The sequence below is a fragment of the Ranitomeya variabilis genome, chromosome 1 (genome assembly GCF_051348905.1).
Source record: "Ranitomeya variabilis isolate aRanVar5 chromosome 1, aRanVar5.hap1, whole genome shotgun sequence".
NCBI lineage: Eukaryota > Metazoa > Chordata > Amphibia > Anura > Dendrobatidae > Ranitomeya > Ranitomeya variabilis.
Genome location: NC_135232.1, coordinates 474,954,959 through 474,975,693, shown reverse-complemented (window position 1 = coordinate 474,975,693; position 20,735 = coordinate 474,954,959). Strand labels below are relative to the sequence as shown.

The window sequence follows — 20,735 nt, the reverse complement described above, 5'->3', positions numbered from 1 at the left end:
CACTGTGGGAATAGTGTTCTTGGGGTGATGAGCGGTGTTGCTTTGGCGACAGACAGCGTTTACTTTGGTGGCCAAAAAGTTAAATTTTGGTCTCGTGTGTCCACATCATTTTCCTCCATATATTTGGAGTTTTTATGGCTTATGAAAGTAACTGCTTTCACCAGAAATTGTAGGGGCTACATAGCAAAAGGGGTGAATACATATGCACACGCCAATTTTAGTTTTTTTTCGATCTTAGCATTTTATTCATTAAGTATGTGCTTGGGTGATCCCAATTGATCAGGTCGTTCCCTCAGTTACTTTGTTTTCAGCAAACCAGCAATAGAGCACACTGTAAGGAGAGAATGTGGCAAGCAGGGAGAACGGATACCGGTCCTTCTCTGGAAACAGACTTCACTAATGACATCCTGTTTCAGGGAGATGTGATGGATGTTTTGGGGGTGTAGCTGGTGTTTGTTCTCCCTGCTTGCCATTCTCTCCTCTTCGGTGCCAGCTTGTCGATTTTCTTTACAGCTGACATGAGTGCATTGCCAATTGACAGCCCGCGCATACTCAGTAGAGCGGTGGCTAGCTTAGCCCCTGAAATGGCTGTTACTGATGACACTTTGTTTCAGCGTGGGGACAGCAGCTGTGGCAGTGACTGCAGCTCCGGCCTCCTGATGACATCTTGTTTGAGTATCCAAGTATGCACTGGGGATTCTCAAACATACAGTCATCTGATGTTAAAAAACAAACAAACAGGCAAGAGGTTAGAGTAGAATGGAGATGGTAGAGAATTGTTAATTGAATTACATTAGAAAAGTGATTATTAAATAGACATTTAGTATAAGAATTACTTTTGCTTTCAGACTACCCATTTAACTTTTTTCTTCATACATTGTGGTGTTAGTATGTTCATAAAATACAGAAATACAGCATGCCACTATATTAAGGCTGGGAACCTGATAGTTGCTTCACCGATAAAGCTTATAGCATTGTTTGGACTGAAGTTAGCGTCGGTGAGATTTGTCACAGATGACCTGTGTACGCATTGGCTGCCAATATGTGAAAGTTTATTTCTACAGTTCAGCGCCTTATGTCATGCTGAAACATCAGAGGACTCGTATATAAAAGCTAGTGCTGCGAAGCCTGCAACCGATAGATCACTTCTTCTGGTTGCCAATCTGCCATGGGAAAATAACCGCTTCAATCTGATGGAAGGTTTCTTTAATGTAGATCTGTGATCTGTTGTGAAGTAGACTTCTTCAGTGTCCTAGTTTATTTTATTATGTTTTTTATTTTTTACAGATCAGCTTGAACGTGTCTTTTTACGCCTTGGCCATGCAGAGACAGATGAGCAACTACAGAGTATAATTTCCAAATTCTTGCCTCCCGTTCTTCTCAAACTCTCCAGTGCTCAGGAAGGAGTACGCAAGAAGGTAAATGTTTTGTATAGGACTGGCTGTTCTTAGCATACTAGTTTCTTATGGGGTTCTAAGATCAGGTTCATGTGGTTAAACTGCTTCAATTTAAAGGGTATGTGCATGCTATTTTTATGTTAAAGGACTATTCCCATCTCCCAAGATCCTATCCCAATGTGTAGTTGGTGTAATAATAATTATATTAGCAAATACCTCCAATTAGTATAGTTTTTCTGATTCGCTTTGTCTCTTTTCTCATGTGCAGGCATTGCAGGACCTTAGATATCCATGGTTACGACCACTGATAGAGTGACAGCTAGTTGCTTGTGGTCATAACCATGGATACCTAAGGTCCTGCAATGCCTGCACATGAGAAAGGGAGACAAAGCGAACCAGAAAAACTATTCTACATTAGTACATTTGCTAATATTATTACACCTTCTACAAATTGGGATCTGATCTTGTAGATGGGAATACCCCTGTGACAGATGTGTTGGGGACAAGATAATTTAGCACTTACCAATATATAAGTATTAGGCTATGTGCACACTTTAAGTGGTGTAAAAATTTCTGCAGAATTTCTGCATTTCTTGGCAGGAAAACACTGTGTAAAATTGGTGCTTTTTTTTATTGTGTTTTTACAAGCGTTTTTGATTCAGACTTTTCCCACTCACGGGCTTTATATTTAAATCTGCAAGTTAAAAATAAGCAATGTGTGCATTAGACGAAGATTCTGATTCACTTTGCTGGCATCAGGAAACCCTTCACGTTTTGTGATAAATCTGCACCCTGTGCACAGGCCCTTACTGGTTCTCCTCCCTACTCACTGACTGCACAGCTCTCCTGTTCTGAATATGGAAATTGATAAAAAAAAAAGCTTAATGCCAGATCTGCCCATCAATTAGTCCAATTACATACCAGCTTTCCCATGTATACTGTTTTTCAGTTGGAGTGGACCGGTGAACAGGTCTGGTCAAATGCTCCCCCTTCTCCTGGCAGCTATTTTGGAAAGAGGAGAGTTGTGCAGTCTGGCAGATAGGCAGCACTAACAAGTTCACAAGGAGAAGCTGTAATGCATATGTATTAGGGACATAATTTTGTAGCACTTACTAACCCTTTTCTTAAAAAAAAAAATGATAGCGTGGACAATCCCTTTAAAATTATACTCTGTACCATTTTGAAAAACAAGCTTCAAATTTAGTGGAATATAAGCTAGTCAATCACAAAGGATGATTAGATGAGATTGTGTTGTGATCTATGCTGTTGTGTCCTGTACTGGATGGGAATAGAGCTGCACTCTTATTTTCCTTCCATTAGGGCTCTTTCAGACGTCAGTGATTCCGGTACATGTGGTGACAGTTTTCACATGTACCGAAGACACACACACCCATTCAAGAGAATGGGTCTGTGCATATGTCTGTTTCCACAAACCGTGTGTCCATGGGCAAAACACGCTGACATGTCTGGTTTTTTTTCAACAGCAGCATGGGCTGCAAAACGTCGTTCACACTGATTAATCACAGATGACATCCGTGTGTCATCAGTGTGACACATACCGGTGCCTGGGAATCAGTGGTACTGTTTGTGCTTTTTCCTGGAGACGGGTGCTGAGGACAGCTCACATCACTGTCCCCTGCCCTGCCTGCCATTAGCGCTAGCATAGGGCAATATTGAGAGTTGTATTCAAGTTTTAACAGCGAGAGTAGGCGGCGGCTGATGGGAGAATTCATCAGGTGCCGCCTCTGATATAAATAAATAATTTAAAAAATGGCGTGGAGTTCCCCTATATTGTTGAAAACCAGCCAGGCAAAACTGACAGCTGCAGGCTGCAACCCTCAGCTGTCTGATTTAGCAAGGCTGGTTATCATGAATAGAGGGGTCCCCATGCTATATTTTTGAATTATTTAATAATTTTAAAAATGGCGCGGGATCCCCCCCATTTTTGACAACATGCCAAGGTAAAGCAGACAGCTGGAGGCATCTATTAGATGGGCCAATTCTGGTTCTTTGCCTGGCTCTTCCCACTTGTCCTGTGGCAAGTGGGGTTCATATTTGTGGGGTTGATGTTACCTTTATATTGCCAGTGACATCAAGCCCACGGATTAGTAATGCAGAGGTGTCTGTTAGGCTTCTTTCACACTAGCGTTGTACTCGGCCCGTCGCAGAGCGTCGGGCCGACGTACCGACGCTAGCGTTGTTTGCGCCGCACAACGGGTGCAGCGGATGCTGATTTTCCACGAATCCGCTGCCCCATTGTGAGGTGCGGGGAGGTGGGGGCGGCAGCAAAAAACGTTACATGTAACTTTTTTTGCAGCCGACGGTCCGCCACAACATGGCGCAACCGTCGCTCGACGGTTGCGACGTGTGGCAATGCGTCGCAAATGTGTCGGTAATGTTAGTCAATGGGGAAAAAACGCATCCTGCAAGCACTTTTGCAGGATGCGTTTTTTCGCCAAAACGACGCATTGCGACGTATTGCAAAAAACGCTAGTGTGAAAGTAGCCTAAGACACCTATCCATTATTAATCCTACAGTTGTATGGTAAATAAACACACAGACAGAATAAAGTCCTTTATTTGAAATAAAAACAAAACACTTCCTTTTTTATTTGAAAATAACAAAAAGATATACTTAACGAACACCCATTCCACTGAAGCATCTCGTCTCCTATAATAAAACAAAAATTAAAAACAACCATATCCCTCACCTGTTTGTCATTCTCTCCCAAGTCGTAAACCATGTCTGGGGATAAACAGTTTTCAACTTGAACGGAGCCAAGATTTGACCATCCAGGCTGAGAACCACAGGGGAATGAACTGCTGCAAGCGCAGCATCTGTGACAAGCGGTGAAGCCACTGAGTCTGCGTTCCCAGCCGGGATGAACTGCGGTAACCTCAGCACCATGAGAAAGAGTCAGCATTCAGTTCAGTGAGTTCACCGCAGTTCAACTCTGTGAACTCACTGAGCAGAACTGCTGAGCGCTGCACCGTGAGACTTTTTCTCACGGTGCTGAGGTCTCCACAGTTCAGCCCGGCTGGGAACACATCCTCAGTGACCTGTGGTAACCATGATGATGTCACCGCTGGTCACTGATTCTGCGCTTGCAGCAGCTCATTACCCAGTAGTTCTCAGCCTAGACGGTTGCATCTTTGCACCCTCCAGGTTGAAAACTGTTTATCCCCAAACATGGATCACAGCATGTAACAGAAAGACGGACAGGTGAGGCATATGGTTGTTTGTTTTTTTTTTTTACAAGAGACCATGGCTTCAGTGGAATTGATCTTTGGTGACTATAACTGTATTTGTTATTTTTAACTAAAAAATGAAAAGTGTGTTTTGTTTTTATTTCAAATAAAGGACTTTATTCTGGCGGTGTGTTTATTTACAATATAACTATAGGATCAGTAATGGACAGGCGTCTTTTATAGATGCCTCTCCATTACTAATCCGTGGTCTTGATGTCAGTGGACAATACTAAGGTGACATTAACGCAACAAATATGAACCCCACTTGCCACCACCACAGGGCAAGTGAGAAGAGCCGGGCAAAGCACCAGAATTGGCGCATCTTATAAATATGCCTTTTCTGGGGTGACTGCAGGCTCCTATTTTTAGGCTGGAAGGGGGCAGTATCCATGGCCCCTTACCAGCCTGAAAATACCAGCCCCCAGCTGCCTGCTTTAGCTTGGTTGGTTGTCAAAAATGGGGGGCCTCACGCTGTTTTTTAAAATAATTATTTATTTAAATAATTTAAAAATATAGCGTGGGGACTCCTATTCTTGATAACCAGCCTTGCTAAAGCTGAGAGCTGAGGGTTGCAGCCATCAGCTGTCAGTTTTGCTTGGCTGGTCATCAAAAATACAGGGAGCCCCACATCATTTTTTTTTATTTATAGTGCAAGCGGCGGCTGATGAATATTTCCATCAGCCACTGCCTGCTCTCGCTGTTAATAGTTGAATACAACTCTCTACATTGTCCCCTGCTAGCGCTGATCGAAGCGCAAGCAGGGGACAGTAATGAGAGCTGTTTTCAGCACCCAGCGCCAGGGAACAGCGCGAACAGTACAGCTGATTTCCAGGTTCCGGTACGTGTGATACTGATGTATTGCCACAGGTATTAAACACACATACACATGGACACAGATATCTCCGGTACTGGTTTTTCCAGTAGCGGAAACATCAGGACATGTGAGAGAGCCCTTACAGGAAGCCTTGAATGTATGATGCAGGTATAAAATGTATGATTTATTTGTAAATTAAAGGGGTTGTCCTGACATTTAACATGTGATACCCAACACCTCTGCTGATGAGCTGTTTCCAGTTTTGGCAGCAGCCGGAACTGCTCAGTTACGGAGCTCCACATCACAGCTCCGTTGACTGTATAGTGGCCACTGCGAGGTACTGCACTTCTGCCCCAACACAAATGAATAGGGGGTGGACTTGCAATACTCTGCCGCTGCCACTATTCCGTCAACAGGGCTATCTTATGCTGCTCTGTAACTGAGCAGTTCCAGCCAATACTGGGGACAGCTGATCAGTGGAGGTGCCAGATATCGCACAGCCACCGATCAGACATTGATGACCTATCCTAAGGAGTGCCATCAATGTTAAAGTTCAGACAACCCCTTTAATTGCATTATACTTGCAGTAAGAAAGCCAACCTTCTTCTATTTCTTCATTTTCCTAGGTTATGGAGTTACTTGTTCATTTGAATAAAAGGATAAAGAGTCGGTCAAAAATACAGTTGCCTGTGGAGACCCTTTTAGTCCAGTACCAGGACCCAGCTGCTGTCTCTTTTGTCACGGTGGGTATATACAGAGTGTTTGTTGTGAGAATTAAAGGGGTTGTATGGTTATAACAATCAAATTATATCAATCAGTTTTGTTTTTGGGGGGGTTAGTAAGGGTAAAGAACATTTTAACAATTTTTGTTCGACTGTCAATTGGAAAGACAAGTAATCACATTTATTACCATTGTACATAAACCACAAATCTACAAGTAAATAGATTGGGACAACTACAATATAGATTACGGCTACAGGATCTTTTAAGACCACATTTTCTAAATGCATGAAAATTAATATGGAGATTAGTCCCCATTTTGCCACCATAACAGCTTCCACACTTCTTTTCCGTGAAGAACAAAATTTTGAAGCATTTGTGAGGTCAGACATTGATGTTGGGCAAGTGGTCCTGACTCATTGCTGTTCTAGTTCAGCCCTAAGAGCTACTGATTGGCCACGGGTATATATTAGGCTGTCAAGTTCCGGTCAGGAGTCCCTCGGCCAATCCGTGCATTGCGGTCTATGTAAATCTAGCCTAACATTCTGCACTTTGTGGCTGAGTTGCTGCATTTCTTAAATGATTCTACTTTTTAATAACACCACTCCTAGTTGATCATGGAATAATTAGGAGGGAAAAAAATTCTTGAATTGACTTGTTAGAATAGTGACATCCTATTACAAGACAACGGGCGAATTCAGTTTTCTCATACCGTAAAGTACAGATGACGTTACACAGGCGTTAAGCCTGCACATTACTGGATCATCAGTAATGAAAACCATTTTGGAATATCTGGATGGAACATTGCATAGTTCTCATTTGGCAAAGCTTTTAATGAAATGTGGAAAGAGCAGTGACAACTTTTTTTTTAATAAAAAGTTAGCAGGGTTATCATTTCTTAATATAATTGTACAAATCAAATGTTGCATTGTCTCCTGAAAAGCACATTATATTGTAGATTTACAGGCTAACAAAAGATTTGTTTGCGTATATTTCTTTTTAGAACTTTACAATAATCTACATAAAAATGGGATACCCCCGCCTGCCGATGGAGAAGCAGTGTGAACTAGCACCAAGTCTCCTAACTGCTATGGAAGGCAAGCCTCAACCCCAGCAAGACAGGTATGCTAGGTTTTAGCTCTGCTTGTCTACTTCTGTAATCTTGTGTAACGTTACAGAATTAGAAGTTCTGCACTAAATTCTTATTATCAGAACATTGGAGAGCTTCTCCAATCTTAAGACAGCCATTTACAGGAACCTGCAATAGAAACATTTATTTGACTCCTCAGTATAATATTAGAGGATGAAGGTGAATTGACACCATTACAGTAAATACTAATAGTTTGTTGATGGCTATAATGTATTAATGTATGATTAAATCTTATTTTTTATATATTGAAAAGTTTTCAGATTTAAAGATGTTTATAGGAGTTCATACTGATGGCCTTTTCTTAGTATATGTAATCAATATCAGATTGATGGGGTTCAACATCGGCAAATCGGTTGTTCATGGTGCCACCGTCAGCCAGATGTTCTCAGTTACGGAGCGGAACTACACATCTCCGTCAACTTTGTAGTGGTTGCTCCTGGGTACCGCAGATCTGTCCTTATCTAAATGATTAGGCCTGGATCGGCAATACCCAGAGTACTGCAGACCAAATTTTATTCAGATCAGTAGGCATGGATCTGGAGTACACAGTTGACCAAGCAGTGTAGTTCCGCTACACAACTGAGCATATCCGGCCACTGCCATAGCCAGGAACAGATGATCAGCAAGGTTGCCAGGTGTTGCACCTCCACCAATCTGATATTGATGACCTATCTAAAGAGTAGGCCATCAATATAAAGTACTGGGCCAGCCCATTAGCATTTAAGAGGTTGTTCAGTAGTGAACACACCCTGTTAGCCAGCATACTGTTAACATTTTTACATGAGGTTTAGATTATTAAGCTCTTGTTGACAATACATTACATAATAGATTTTTTAGCTTATTTTTTTTCTTTATTTCTTTGAAATCTTTTACAGTTTAATCCATCTCCTGATACCAGCCCTCTATCATATGAAGTATTCAAGCGAATCCTCCAAGTCCACAACAATATTTAACCTTGCAGAAAAACCAAAGACTGTTCAGCTGCTTTTGGACTTTATGTTGGATGTTCTCCTGATGCCTTACGGGTAAAATATTTCTCCAGTTGTTGTTTGGCACATAAAGATCATCTTTTACCCATTGGACTTACTGCACTCTAAGCATAGCTAATGCCACACTAAATTCTTGATTTTTCCTAGATTTGTGTTGAATGAACCCCAGAATCGCCAGAGTGCACCCTCTGGTCAAGGCTCCTCATCAGGGGGTACAGGTGGCGTGGGAATTCCTCAGCCTCCACCTGGCTTAAGCTTCTATGCTGCAAAGCGAGTGGTGGGAGACAATCCATGGACAGCAGAGCAACTAGAGCAGGTACTTAAAGTAACCACATATTGTTAAGAATATGTCATGTGCACAGACTGAACTAATATGGCACAATTTGGGTCTAATACTGGTACTTGATATTACAGTGCTGTACTATGACCTGCATATTTTCGTCAGTGTAACCTGAGCTTTATATAGTTGCAACTTGTGCAAAAACTTACAAAATGTCTGTTTTCACAAAACTGTAACTTTTTTGCATTGGTCTCGCCGAATGTTTAATCCCTTCACGACATGCGCCGTACCAGTTCTGCGCATGTCGTGTCTTCCCTTTTGATGTGGGCTCCGACGCTGAGTTTTGAACAGCTGACATGTGCCCAGAATAGCCGCTGGTGGAATCGCAATCCACCCGCAACTGTTAACCCATTAAATGCCGCTGTTAAACTCTGACAGCGACATTTAACGCGTGCTTCCGGCAATCGCACTGGGAATACTGCCCATCGGTGACCCCATCACGTGATCGCGAGTCACCGGTGGGTCGGCATGACAACCAGAGGTCTCCTGCAGACCTCTATGGTTATCACTAACAGATTGGCAGGACAATGCAAGGAAAGAGAAGGGTGGTCACATCTGGCTTTCCCGTTTTTGCATGGATGATCTAATAATGGTAGTTGATGTGTGTTGCTTTAATCCTCCTTCCGGTGATGTAAGCTACCATTCTGTTCCTGCAGTGTAAGCTTGGGATAGTGAAGTTTGTAGAGGCAGAACAGGTGCCGGAGCTGGAAGCTGTTATCCATCTGGTCATCGCCTCCAGTGACACTAGGCATGGCGTGGCCACTGCTGCAGATCTGGAGCTGAAGAGTAAGCAGAGGTGAGATGCAAACAGCAAAGTGTCTCCTAGGAACATCCTCCATCACAGGTCTCCTTTCAGAAACTTGATCTTGGATATTTGTTATGCACTTCCCTTATATTCTGAATGCATCTTAACCAACGGCGACCCTTTTGTGTATATATTAACATTATTTTTGTATTAGTTTATTAATTTAATCTTCTTTACCTTGAAGCTTAATTGATTGGAACGATCCGGCCATTATCAGCAAAATGTACAAAGTTTATCTGGGAGACATACCTCTTAAAACAAAGGAGGTACGTAATCATTTAGAGTATAACTCATCAAGCGGTGGAAATAGTTTCTTCTCAGTCACACTATTTTACTACCTGGTCTTTGAAATGCCCTTGTTTCAACCCAGCCCAACCACCCTATTTATCTTTTTTTTTTTTGCGCTTTAGTTTTAGTTTTTTGCACCTTTTTTTTATCATCACGTCCTTCTAAGAGCCAGAACTTTTATTTATTTTTCCTTCCACATAGCCATGAAGTCTTGTTTTTTATGTGCGAGGTGGTAACTATGAATGACACCATTCATTCATCTGACCATACAACTGGTTAATAAATGGCACCACTCTATACAATGGGATCAACCTGACCAACTGCATGAAAATAAAGAGAAGTGGTATGCAAAAAGGACCATCCAAAATAATGTTTATTGTACATAAAACCAAAGACATTGGTTTCATGTACAATAAACATAAACCAAATGGCTGTTAATCACATAAACCCATAATAACCAAAGACATTGGTTTCATGTACAATAAACATAAACCAAATGGCTGTTAATCACATAAACCCATAATAGAGTTTTAATTCTGCCCTATTAAACAATCACCTGGTTAACCAATAGCACAAAAATAGTAAAAACACAAATAAAGTGCTTAGTGCTAGATATGCAAAGCACTAGCAATAAAAACAAACCATGTTCAATGATAATATAACAATAAGGAATACCGTATATACTTGAGTATAAGCCCCGAGGCACCTAATTTTGCCACGGAAAACTGGGTAAGCTTATTGACTCGAGTATAAGCCAGGTATGCATTGTCCCCTCATCCCTGTCCTGGTATGCGTGGCTTGCCCCATCGCTGTCCTAAGTGTGGCTCCCCCCGTCGCTGTCCTGCTATGTGTGGCTCCCCCCGTCGCTGTCCTGCTATGTGTGGCTCCCCCCGTCGCTGTCCTGCTATGTGTGGCTCCCCCCGTCACTGTCCTGCTATGTGTGGCTCCCCCGTCCTGTTCTGGTATATGGCTCTCCCCCGTCCTGTCCTGGTATATGTGGCTCCCCTATCCTGTCCTGGTATGTGTGGCTCCCCTGTCCTGTCCTGCTATGTGTGGCTCCTTCCTGTCCTGGTATGTGGGGCTCCCCCTGTTGTATGCATGGCTCCCCCAGTCCCACATGGCTCACCCCCCGTACCATCGTTGCATGCATGGCTCACTCCCCCTTCCCTCGTCCTACTCGCCCTCCCTGCGCCGTCGCTGCATCTCCGTTGTCCCAGTGTGGCACCTCTTCCTGTGCTGAGCGGTCACGTGGTACTGCTTATTAAGGTAATGAATATACGATTCATTCCTATGGGAGTGGAGACGTGTGCATATTAATTACCTTAATGAGCGGTACCATGTGACTGCTCAGCACAGGAAGAGCCGCCGGGATGGAGATGCAGCGACGGCGCGTGGAGGGGGAGTATGATGTCTTCTGTTAACAGGCTCCTGCCGCTGGCCAATGACTCGTGTATAAGCCGAGGGGGGCATTTTCAGCACAAAAAAATGTGCTGAAAATCGCAGCTTATACACGAGTATATACGGTAGTTTAAAAAAAAAAAAAAAGTACATGCAGTAGGTTAATGCAATGTATAGATGGACAATATATGTCACATAAGGTGAGTGTGTATAAAAATCACCTAACCATGTTAGACATAATGTACAGGATGCAAATAATTAATATATATCACATGAGCTGAATTTATGGTAAAGCTCATTGATCCCTAGTAGGCATAATCACCAAACCAATCATATCCTAATAGTGAATATGAAAAAATGAATATAATATAAAAATATGAAAGCAACATAAACTAAACTATGGGTCAAAAACCAAGCAATAAATGATTTACAGAAATTATGTATGGAAATGTTGATTAGTTAAATACAGAAGGAAAAAAACAAAAAAGCTAATTAAAAACATGAGTCCGTTCATGTATGAAACAAGACCTGATAGAGTAACCTGGATTGTAAAGAATGCATCGATAGGGGAAGAAAAGTGATACCATCTACCACTGGAAAGGTGGCGTTATCAGGCCCAAGGATGCAGTCAAACAGGCTTTCCGAATTGCCATACATCTGGACGCTAAATGTGGTTTAGGCTCAGAAGGGAGGGGGCATTTGGATTTGCGCAAATTTGCTGAATCTCTTTTGGGGGGCGAAGAGCCATAGGACTTTTCCAGAGCCCGCGATTACAACAGTACCAGATTTATATGTATTTGTTTTTCTGTTTTGTGCTGTCACACACTAAAAGATTCTTTCTCCTTCGCCTCTTTGGGGGACACAGACCGTGGGTGTATGCTGCTTGCCACTAGGAGGACACTAAGGCTACTTTCACACTAGCGTTAACTGCATTCCGTCACAATGCGTCGTTTTGCCGAAAAAACGCATCCTGCAAAAGTGTTTGCATGATGCGTTTTTTCGCCATTGATTAACATTAAGCGACGCATTGTGACGGATTGCCACACGTCGCACCCGTCGTGCGACGGATGCATCGTGCAGTGGCGGACCGTCGGGAGCAAAAAACGCTACATGTAACGTTTTTTGCTCATGACGGTCCGCTTTTTCCGACCGCGCATGCGCGGCCGGAACTCCGCCCCCACCTCCCCGCGCTTCCCCGCAGCTCACAATGGGGCAGCGGATGCGCTGGAAAAATGCATCCGCTGCCCCCGTTGTGCGGCGGAGACAATGCTAGCGTCGGGAACGTCGGCCCGACGCACTGCGACGGGCCGAGCCCGATGCTAGTGTGAAAGAAGCCTAAGTGATACAAAGAAAGTTAGCTCCTCCCCTGCAGTATACACCCTCCTGCTGGCCCCCAGCCAACCAGTTCTTGCTTAGTGTCTGTAGGAGGCACTTGGGTCTGTTTTCAGACCCCAACATTTTTTATTTTTATTTTCTGTAAATTTTTATTTTTTAATTAACGGAGTGAAGGGGGCGACGGATTCCTTTCTAGGGTCCGCTCTCCCCCGAACCATCAACAGGCAAGCACAGCGAGTATACCTCCCCGTACCTTTCCTGCGATGACTGGGGCACGCCTAATTTACGCTAGGGCGACGGTTCCTATACGGTCCCGATCTCCCCCCTGTAAGATGGCGAGCACATAGAGTATACCTCTTATGTGCATCTCCCGGGCAATTAAGCCCTCACCTGTTGGCGTCATGTAGTCCCCACAGTAGCCGTAAGTCCCCTGCGGCAGGCACATATGAAAATGGACAGAGACTCTATCCCCCGGCCAAGGGAGGATCGATTGAGCTTATTCCCTCGCAATAGAGGCTGCATCTCTGCTCGGTGGTGGTGAGTAGTTTCCTTCCTCACGCTGCCTGCGTGGAAGGTGCGGTCCTGGTCCCTGGGGAGAGGTGCCGCTGGCCGGTACGCCAGCTGCAATCATTCGGCGCTACGTCGCGGCCCGCCGACGCACTCCACCGGCAGGCTCCATAAATTTAGTCCCCGGCTTTTTCAGCCGGACTAGGCCGCAGTTGAAATCCCCCGCCAACCGCCGGAGCCCCGCCCAGCTCACTTCAGGGGCGACAGTGCCTTCACGGTCCCGATCTCCCCACACCAGCAGCAGGCGACCACATGGAGTGTCTCCTCCATGTATCCTCTCCTGGCGCCAGGCCTACAGCCGGACAACTGGCCCTGTCCACCCGGACTGAACTCTGTGGATGTACAGAGGCCCCTCTCTATGGCGTCCGAGCAGCCCCCACTGTCCCACCTCTGTGAAAGCGGATGGCACAAGGAGGCGGACGGTTCCTCTCCACCTCCCTAACAAAAGGGATGATGGATTGAGGTTTATCCCTCTATCCCTGCACCGTCCACGCTGCAATACCCGACATCCGTGGCGGCTCCATGCCGGGACGTGCACCGTTGGTGAGTGGATCCTGCCTGCGATGGGCTTCTGCAGCGGGATATTCACAGGCAGTCTCAGGCTTCCCTGTGGCCCACCTCCCTGAGGTAACGCTCCAGCTGGCTACAAAATTTAGCCCCCGGCTTCGTCCGATGTGTAGGCCGCACCCCGGAAGCACACTGTGGCGCCCTAAGGCGGCTCTGCCTTTTTTCCTGGCGCTTTTCGCCTGGCACGGAAGCGCTCAATTTTCTCGAGCAACGCCCCTCACTTCTACGCTGGCGCCGGCTGCAGAAATTTAGGCCCCGGCTTAGGCCCACGTCGTGCCTGTGGCTCCGCCCCCTGAATTGGCGCTTCTCGCTCGCTGCGAGATTTTACCTAAACCCGCATGACCAGTATTCCTGGTCTTAAAGGCACTTGACCAGTGTTCCCTGGTCTTAAAGGCACGTGACCAGTATTCCCTGCTCTTAAAGGCACGTGACCAGTATTCCCTGCTCTTAAAGGCACGTGACCAGTATTCCCTGCTCTTAAAGGCACGTGACCAGTATTCCCTGGTCTTAAAGGCACGTGACCAGTATTCCCTGGTCTTAAAGGCACGTGACCAGTATTCCCTGCTCTTAAAGGCACGTGACCAGTATTCCCTGGTCTTAAAGGCACGTGACCAGTATTCCCTGGTCTTAAAGGCACGTGACCAGTATTCCCTGGTCTTAAAGGCACATGACCAGTATTCCCTGGTCTTAAAGGCACACGACCAGTATTCCCTGGTCTTAAAGGCACATGACCTGTATTCCCTGGTCTTAAAGGCACACGACCAGTATTCCCTGGTCTTAAAGGCACACGACCAGTATTCCCTGGTCTTAAAGGCACACGACCAGTATTCCCTGGTCTTAAAGGCACACGACCAATCCGAAGCTGGTCATAAATGAGGAGTCCTCTGCCGCTGATCCCAGTTTATCCCAGTGTAACTAGTTCCCTCAGTGGACTTCGTCACTGCCGCAACCCATGGTTTTTCTGACCAAGAAATTGAATCCCTCCGTGATCCCTCCGTGGCTCGGAGTGCTCACAGGACCGATATACATGGTCCCTCTCCAACATGGGATCCGTCGGCTAGCAGGGGCCGCGAGTATTCTAGAAACGTACAGGCATCTACAAACTGGAAGTTCTCATTTCATGATCTCTCTCCAAGGATTTGCTGACAAGACTCTGAACACGGATCGGATATTGCCTTGGACCTGGACTTGCCAGAGTTTCAGTAAAGGATGACTCGCCTATTTATATCATCATCCAATCTCTGTACATTGACGAGGACTCCGGTCCTGCTCTAGACTACACAGTGTCCCTCATAAGGAGACTAAACTCCCTCGTAGAGCATTTGCCATCCAGTCCGGATATGCGATTCACTGGACAGAAGCCTCTAAGTGGGATGCCATGCCTGGTCTGATTTTTAAGGGCGACAGGCCCTTTAAAGGGCGCCGATCTCCCCACACCATCAACAGATGGGCACACGGAGTGTCGCCTCCAGGTATCCTCTTCTGCATCCAGGCCTAACGCCAGACAACCTGTCCTGTCCACCCGGAGACCTGAACTCTGTGGATATACAGAGGCACCCTTTTCGGGCATCTGAGCACCCCCCTCTGCATCACCACTATTTAACAGAAGATGCAAGAAGGCGGATGTTCCCTCTCCACTTCCCTGTTAAAAGGATGGTGGATCGAGGGTTCCTAATTTTTAACTCTGCAATGACCTGCTGGAAGCAGCCACACATTCTGCCACTTGGCAGATTAACCGGGTACAATCTCCTGTGGTTTACCTACCAGTATCCCTGCCCGATGTGTCATCAATTAAAAATGCCACGATCTGTCACATAGCAAATCTGGTTTGTTCCGTTTTGCGGCTACGGGTCCAGCCCTCTACCCTCCCTAGCCGCCGCATGGATTGCTAGAGCAACGGTCTCCTGCCCGGAGACCTTAACTACTTTGATTCACACCAGTAACCCTTTCCTGAAGACAGTACAGCTGGTCAATCTAATCTTTTGAGCGGGAGATTAACGAAGGATCGTACGTTCCTACAGCCCCGACCAACAGTGAAAGGGTTGTCCAGGACAGTCTAGATCTAAGGGATCTTGGTTCCTAAAAGGGGAACGAGAAGTAGGACCGATCCCGGACCTCAAACTTCTAACAACCTTTCATAAGGTGGTTCTTCTTCGAATGGAGTTCCTCCGCTCAGCCATTACTTCAACAGAAAAAGGTGCAGTTTCTGGCATCCATCGACATTCGTGATGCTTACCTTCTTCAAAAATTCCTTCGCTTTTCCATTCGTGAACAGCATTTAAGTCACGACATTGTCCTTCGGCCTTGCTACCGCACCCAGAGTGTTCGCAAGGGTCATGGCGGCTGTCATGTTCCTCTTGCACCTAGAGGCGTGGTCGTCCTGCCCTGTTTGGCCACTGTTTACCTGCCCTTGCAGGACTACGCTTAAGGTACCTTCACACGAAGCGACGCTGCAGCGATAGCGACAACGATGCCGATCGCTGCAGCGTTGCTGTTTGATCGCTGGAGAGCTGTCACACAGACCGCTCTCCAGCGACCAACGATGCCGAGGTCCCCGGGTAACCAGGGTAAACATCGGGTTGCTAAGCGCAGGGCCGCGCTTAGTAACCCGATGTTTACCCTGGTTACCAGCGTAAAAGTAAAAAAAACAAACAGTACATACTCACCTGCGCGTCCCCCAGCGTCCGCTTCCTGACACTGACTGAGCTCCGGCCCTAACAGCACAGCGGTGACGTCACCGCTGTGCTTTCACTTTCACTTTAGGGCCGGCGCTCAGTAAGTGTCAGGAAGCAGACGCTGGGGGACGCGCAGGTGAGTATGTACTGTTTGTTTTTTTTACTTTTACGCTGGTAACCAGGGTAAACATCGGGTTACTAAGCGCGGCCCTGCGCTTGGTAACCCGATGTTTACCCTGGTTACCAGTGTAAAATATCGCTGGTATCGTTGCTTTTGCTGTCAAACACAACGATACACGGCGATCGGACGACCAAATAAAGTTCTGGACTTTATTCAGCAACCAGCGACATCACAGCAGGATCCTGATCGCTGCTGCGTGTCAAACTAAACGATATCGCTAGCGAGGACGCTGCAACGTCACGGATCGCTAGCGATATCGTTACAAAGTCGTTTCGTGTGAAGGTACCTTAAGTCGTCTATATCACTTGCGATACCCTCTTACCTGGACTGGTGGCTAGACTTCTCATTTCCAGCCCAGCAGATATCCTTTTTGAGGATGATCCGGTACTCCTCCAGAAGGGTGGTAAATCTCCCTCCAGACAAGGTCATGGTCCTTCAACAGGGAGCTCGCGCACTTGATCACTTATCCCCTCATTTCATTCGATTTGCTGGGAGGGTTCTGAGGAAAAAATGGAGACGACAATGGAAGCAGTTTCCTTCGCTCCGTTAGTTTTCAGCAAGTCAAGCAGACTTTCAGATGATAGTCTCTGAGCTCCTTCTTCATCCAGGGCCTTTCTCCCGGTTCAATGGTTACTAGTAACTTCCAATGCCAGTCCTCTTCTCCCGATCATTGCTCTGGAGATCCGAAAGGTAGTCCTACAGTAGGTCCACTGCCTTATGGCGGGTCAACCCATCTGAATTCAATTGGACAATGCCACGGCTGGCCATACGTCAATCATCTAGCAGGTACCCACGTTCAGGCACCATGGCCGCAGTACCTCACATTCTCACATGGGCCGAGATCTATCACTCGATGATCTCGGCAGTACATATCACAGGAGTATAACTCTGGGTTGTGAACCTATTCAGCCGTCAGGGTTTCGCCTCAAGTGAGTGGGAACTTCACCCGGAAGTCTTCCATCAGACCTGCCTTCACTGGAGCTCTCCAGTTGTAGTTCGGATGGCGTCCTGACTGATCGCCTGTGTACTCCAGTTTGTCGTTCGGCCTCTAGATCCAAGAGCCCTCGCACTGCATGCTCTGGTACTTCCGTGGTACCAGTTTCCACAACTCCCCGTTCACTACTTCCGAAAGCTTTTCAGAAGCAGAAAGGGCCCCAGTGATCCTCAGAAATCCGCACTGACCACGTCAGTTTGTTTGCTTGCGGAGCTGGTAGCTTTCTGTCTTTCTGCAACAAAACTGCAAGTAGGGACCACCTCGCAGGAAGTTTTCACATGTAGTTCTTCCCTATCGCATACCGTAAGATCATTGGGATCTATTCTATTAGGGAAGGTCACCCCTTTTTTCTCGGCGATATCCTCATCCTGACGAGTCTTCGGTGCTAACGGGTCCTTTCAGACTTTTTTCCCTTATTTCCTTCAAGGCAAGGTTGTCCTCAGGCCTTCCCCGTCCCTTGTTACCAAGGTGGTATTGTATTACCACTGTTATGAGGGCATAGTTCTTCCCTCATTTCTTTCGGTACCAGTCCACAAAATGGAATGAGTTCCCCATATTCCGGACGAAGCGAGTGCTCTGAGTAAGTACGTCTCGAGGACGGCGTCCTTCCGAAGGTTGGACACTGTATCTTGGGCTTCCTGACGGTAAGAGGAAGGCTTCCTGACGTTTTCAGGAAGGTTTTAGCCATCTTCATCGGCCATTTAGCCTGGTGTATTCCTTTCACCATCCAGGAGTCCTTCCGTGTTAGATGTCAGCCTATCTCCCTGTCTATCATGGGTTCTAGGCACCAGGCGTCGACAAGACACGCCTGCAAGCTTGCGGATTCGTCCAGTCCGCATGCATTCTTGAAGCATTATAATTCCCAGACTTCCACAGATGTGAGTCTGGGCAGGCGGACTCTGCAGGCCGCGGTGGCGCACTTGTAAGTAGCGGTTACACAGAGCCTGATCTGATGTTGTCCCCACCCAGGGACTGCTTTGGTACGTCCCACGGTCTGTGTCCCCCAACGAGGCGAAGGAGAGAGAGGGATTTTTGTGTACTCACCGTAAAATCCTTTTCTCCGAGCCAATCATTGGGGGACACAGCTCCCACCCTGGTATTGGCTTATGCTTGTTTTTATAATCCGATATGCTATACTCTCATATATATAATATGACATGCTGTAAGCTAATATATGATGTTACTGATCTCCTACTGCTTTTTGCACCGAACTGGTTGGCTGGGGGCCAGCAGGAGGGTGTATACTGCAGGGGAGGAGCTAACTTTCTTTGTATCACTTAGTGTCCTCCTAGTGGCAAGCAGCATAACACCCCACGGTCTGTGTCCCCCAATGATTGGCTCGGAGAAAAGGATTTTACGGTGAGTACACAAAAATCCCTCTTTTTTTTTTTTTCAAAAAAACAAGTTTTTGCATCACCATATCTTGAGAGCTATAATTCTACCGATAGTCATGTGAGGGCTTGTTTTTGCGTGACGATTTGACTTTTTTTTGTGAATGGGTTAACTAGCGTGACTGTTTTATAGATTGGGTCCTTTTGAACCTTTTTATTTTTACATAAAGATACATACAGTATTTCTGGGTTTATTTATTTTTTTTTTATTATTATTTTGTCATTTTTATTTTTTTTGTTTTAATTCAAAGTTTTATTGGTTTTATCAACAAGCAAACAAAGATGCAAAAATACATGAATCGATCAAGATATTAACTCTAGAGAAAAGTAGACAAGGGAGGACAATATCTCCCAAAATGCTAAAGTAGTGATTAATGATTTAACAACCTAAAAAAGTCAAGTGTTAATCATTATTCCAACAAGGCAACCCAGTGATCGCCTTGGATTTGAAAAGAAGGTTGAAGGGGACTTTAACGATAAAGCAATAGAATAAAGTTAGAGAGAAACAGTGAGTGAAAAGTAAAAGGGCGTAGAAAGCGAACACACAGACAAAAACAAGGTGGAGACCATCATGTTTTGACCTTGTTAAGGCGCAACTGGCAAGAGTGGAATTATTTTATCTTGACTTGCCTAACGATGGATCTGTAGCTTTTTTTTTTTTTTTTAATTAGCTGTATTGTTTTTTTTCTCCTGTATTTGACTAATCATCATTTCCATGCATCATTTCTGTAAACCATTCTTCTAAGGATGGAGCGACTGGAGCTTTCCAATGACATGGGATGACCAATTTTGTGATTTTTTTTTTTTTATATTATTTTACATTCTTTTTAAATTAGTCCCTCGATGAGACTTTTATTATACTAATCCGAGAAAAGATAGATGGAGATAACGCCCAAAAAAGATAATAAAAATAGAATTCTTTATTATGTGTAAAAGTATAGATAATTAATATAGATAATACATGTCACATTTTGTACGAAAAAGGGTTCCTTTCTGGGCGACAATACACGTACCATCTACACGGGTATTTATGTAGTGATAACCTGATATATATCTCTAAACACCTGATCCTGGAGAACACACAGGACCAAACCAGGATAAAATAATGCCTATCAATATACAATGATTTAATAAAACCTACAAGAAACAAAATGAGCAAAAAACTCTGCTGTAACTAAATAAGTAAAAAGCAAAAATGATTCTAAATAACTCAGGGTTCTTAGTAATACTGTTTTTGATCAAAAATAGCATAAAAGCCATCCCACCGTTGACTGATCGGGACAGTCCTATGCTGGCTAATATTAAAAACCTTATCATGTGTCAGAGTTGACCTCCGTGTGTGAATAAGGGCCGACAAAAGGACCGGGTCCCAACCAGTGGACACCAGTCTGGGGAAGCTTTTAAATGTAATTACCAGCTCAGGAAAGGGAGGCCACACCCCGGCTTGCACAAAATACAAAAATACAAAGAAAAAACACAAAAACTGAGCTTGTATTAAGATGGTATACATGCAACACATAAACGTATGTCCACATTGGCCAAAAAGCGCATAAAACCTACAAGAAACAAAATGAGCAAAAAACCTGCTGTAACTAAATAAGTGAAAAGCAAAAGTGCATTTAAATAACGCAGGGTTCTTGGTAATACTGTTTTTGATCACAAATAGCATAAAAGCCATCCCACCACGACAAGGTGCTCTGATCAGGACGGTCCTATACTGTTTAATATTAAAAACCTTACCATGCGTCAGAGTTGACCTCAGTGTGTGAATAAGGGCAGACAGAAGGACCGAGTCCCAATCTATGCACACCAGTAATGTATACATATACAATATATATATTATATATACATGGTGCAGCATCATTTCAATGCATTA

At 45.0% G+C, this 20,735-nt stretch overlaps 1 protein-coding gene across 1 annotated transcript in view; it reads left to right on the top strand.

The window, feature by feature from the left end:
- The window catches only part of ECPAS (Ecm29 proteasome adaptor and scaffold), a 142,019-nt gene that overhangs the window by 6,571 nt on the left and 114,713 nt on the right, over positions 1 to 20,735 (top strand). The window contains exons 2-8 of the mRNA XM_077250898.1: positions 1,288 to 1,418; positions 6,086 to 6,202; positions 7,183 to 7,301; positions 8,205 to 8,354; positions 8,466 to 8,634; positions 9,315 to 9,454; positions 9,648 to 9,729. Of these exons, the coding sequence (XP_077107013.1) occupies positions 1,288 to 1,418; positions 6,086 to 6,202; positions 7,183 to 7,301; positions 8,205 to 8,354; positions 8,466 to 8,634; positions 9,315 to 9,454; positions 9,648 to 9,729 (908 nt within the window). The remainder of the gene's footprint in view (positions 1 to 1,287; positions 1,419 to 6,085; positions 6,203 to 7,182; positions 7,302 to 8,204; positions 8,355 to 8,465; positions 8,635 to 9,314; positions 9,455 to 9,647; positions 9,730 to 20,735) is intronic.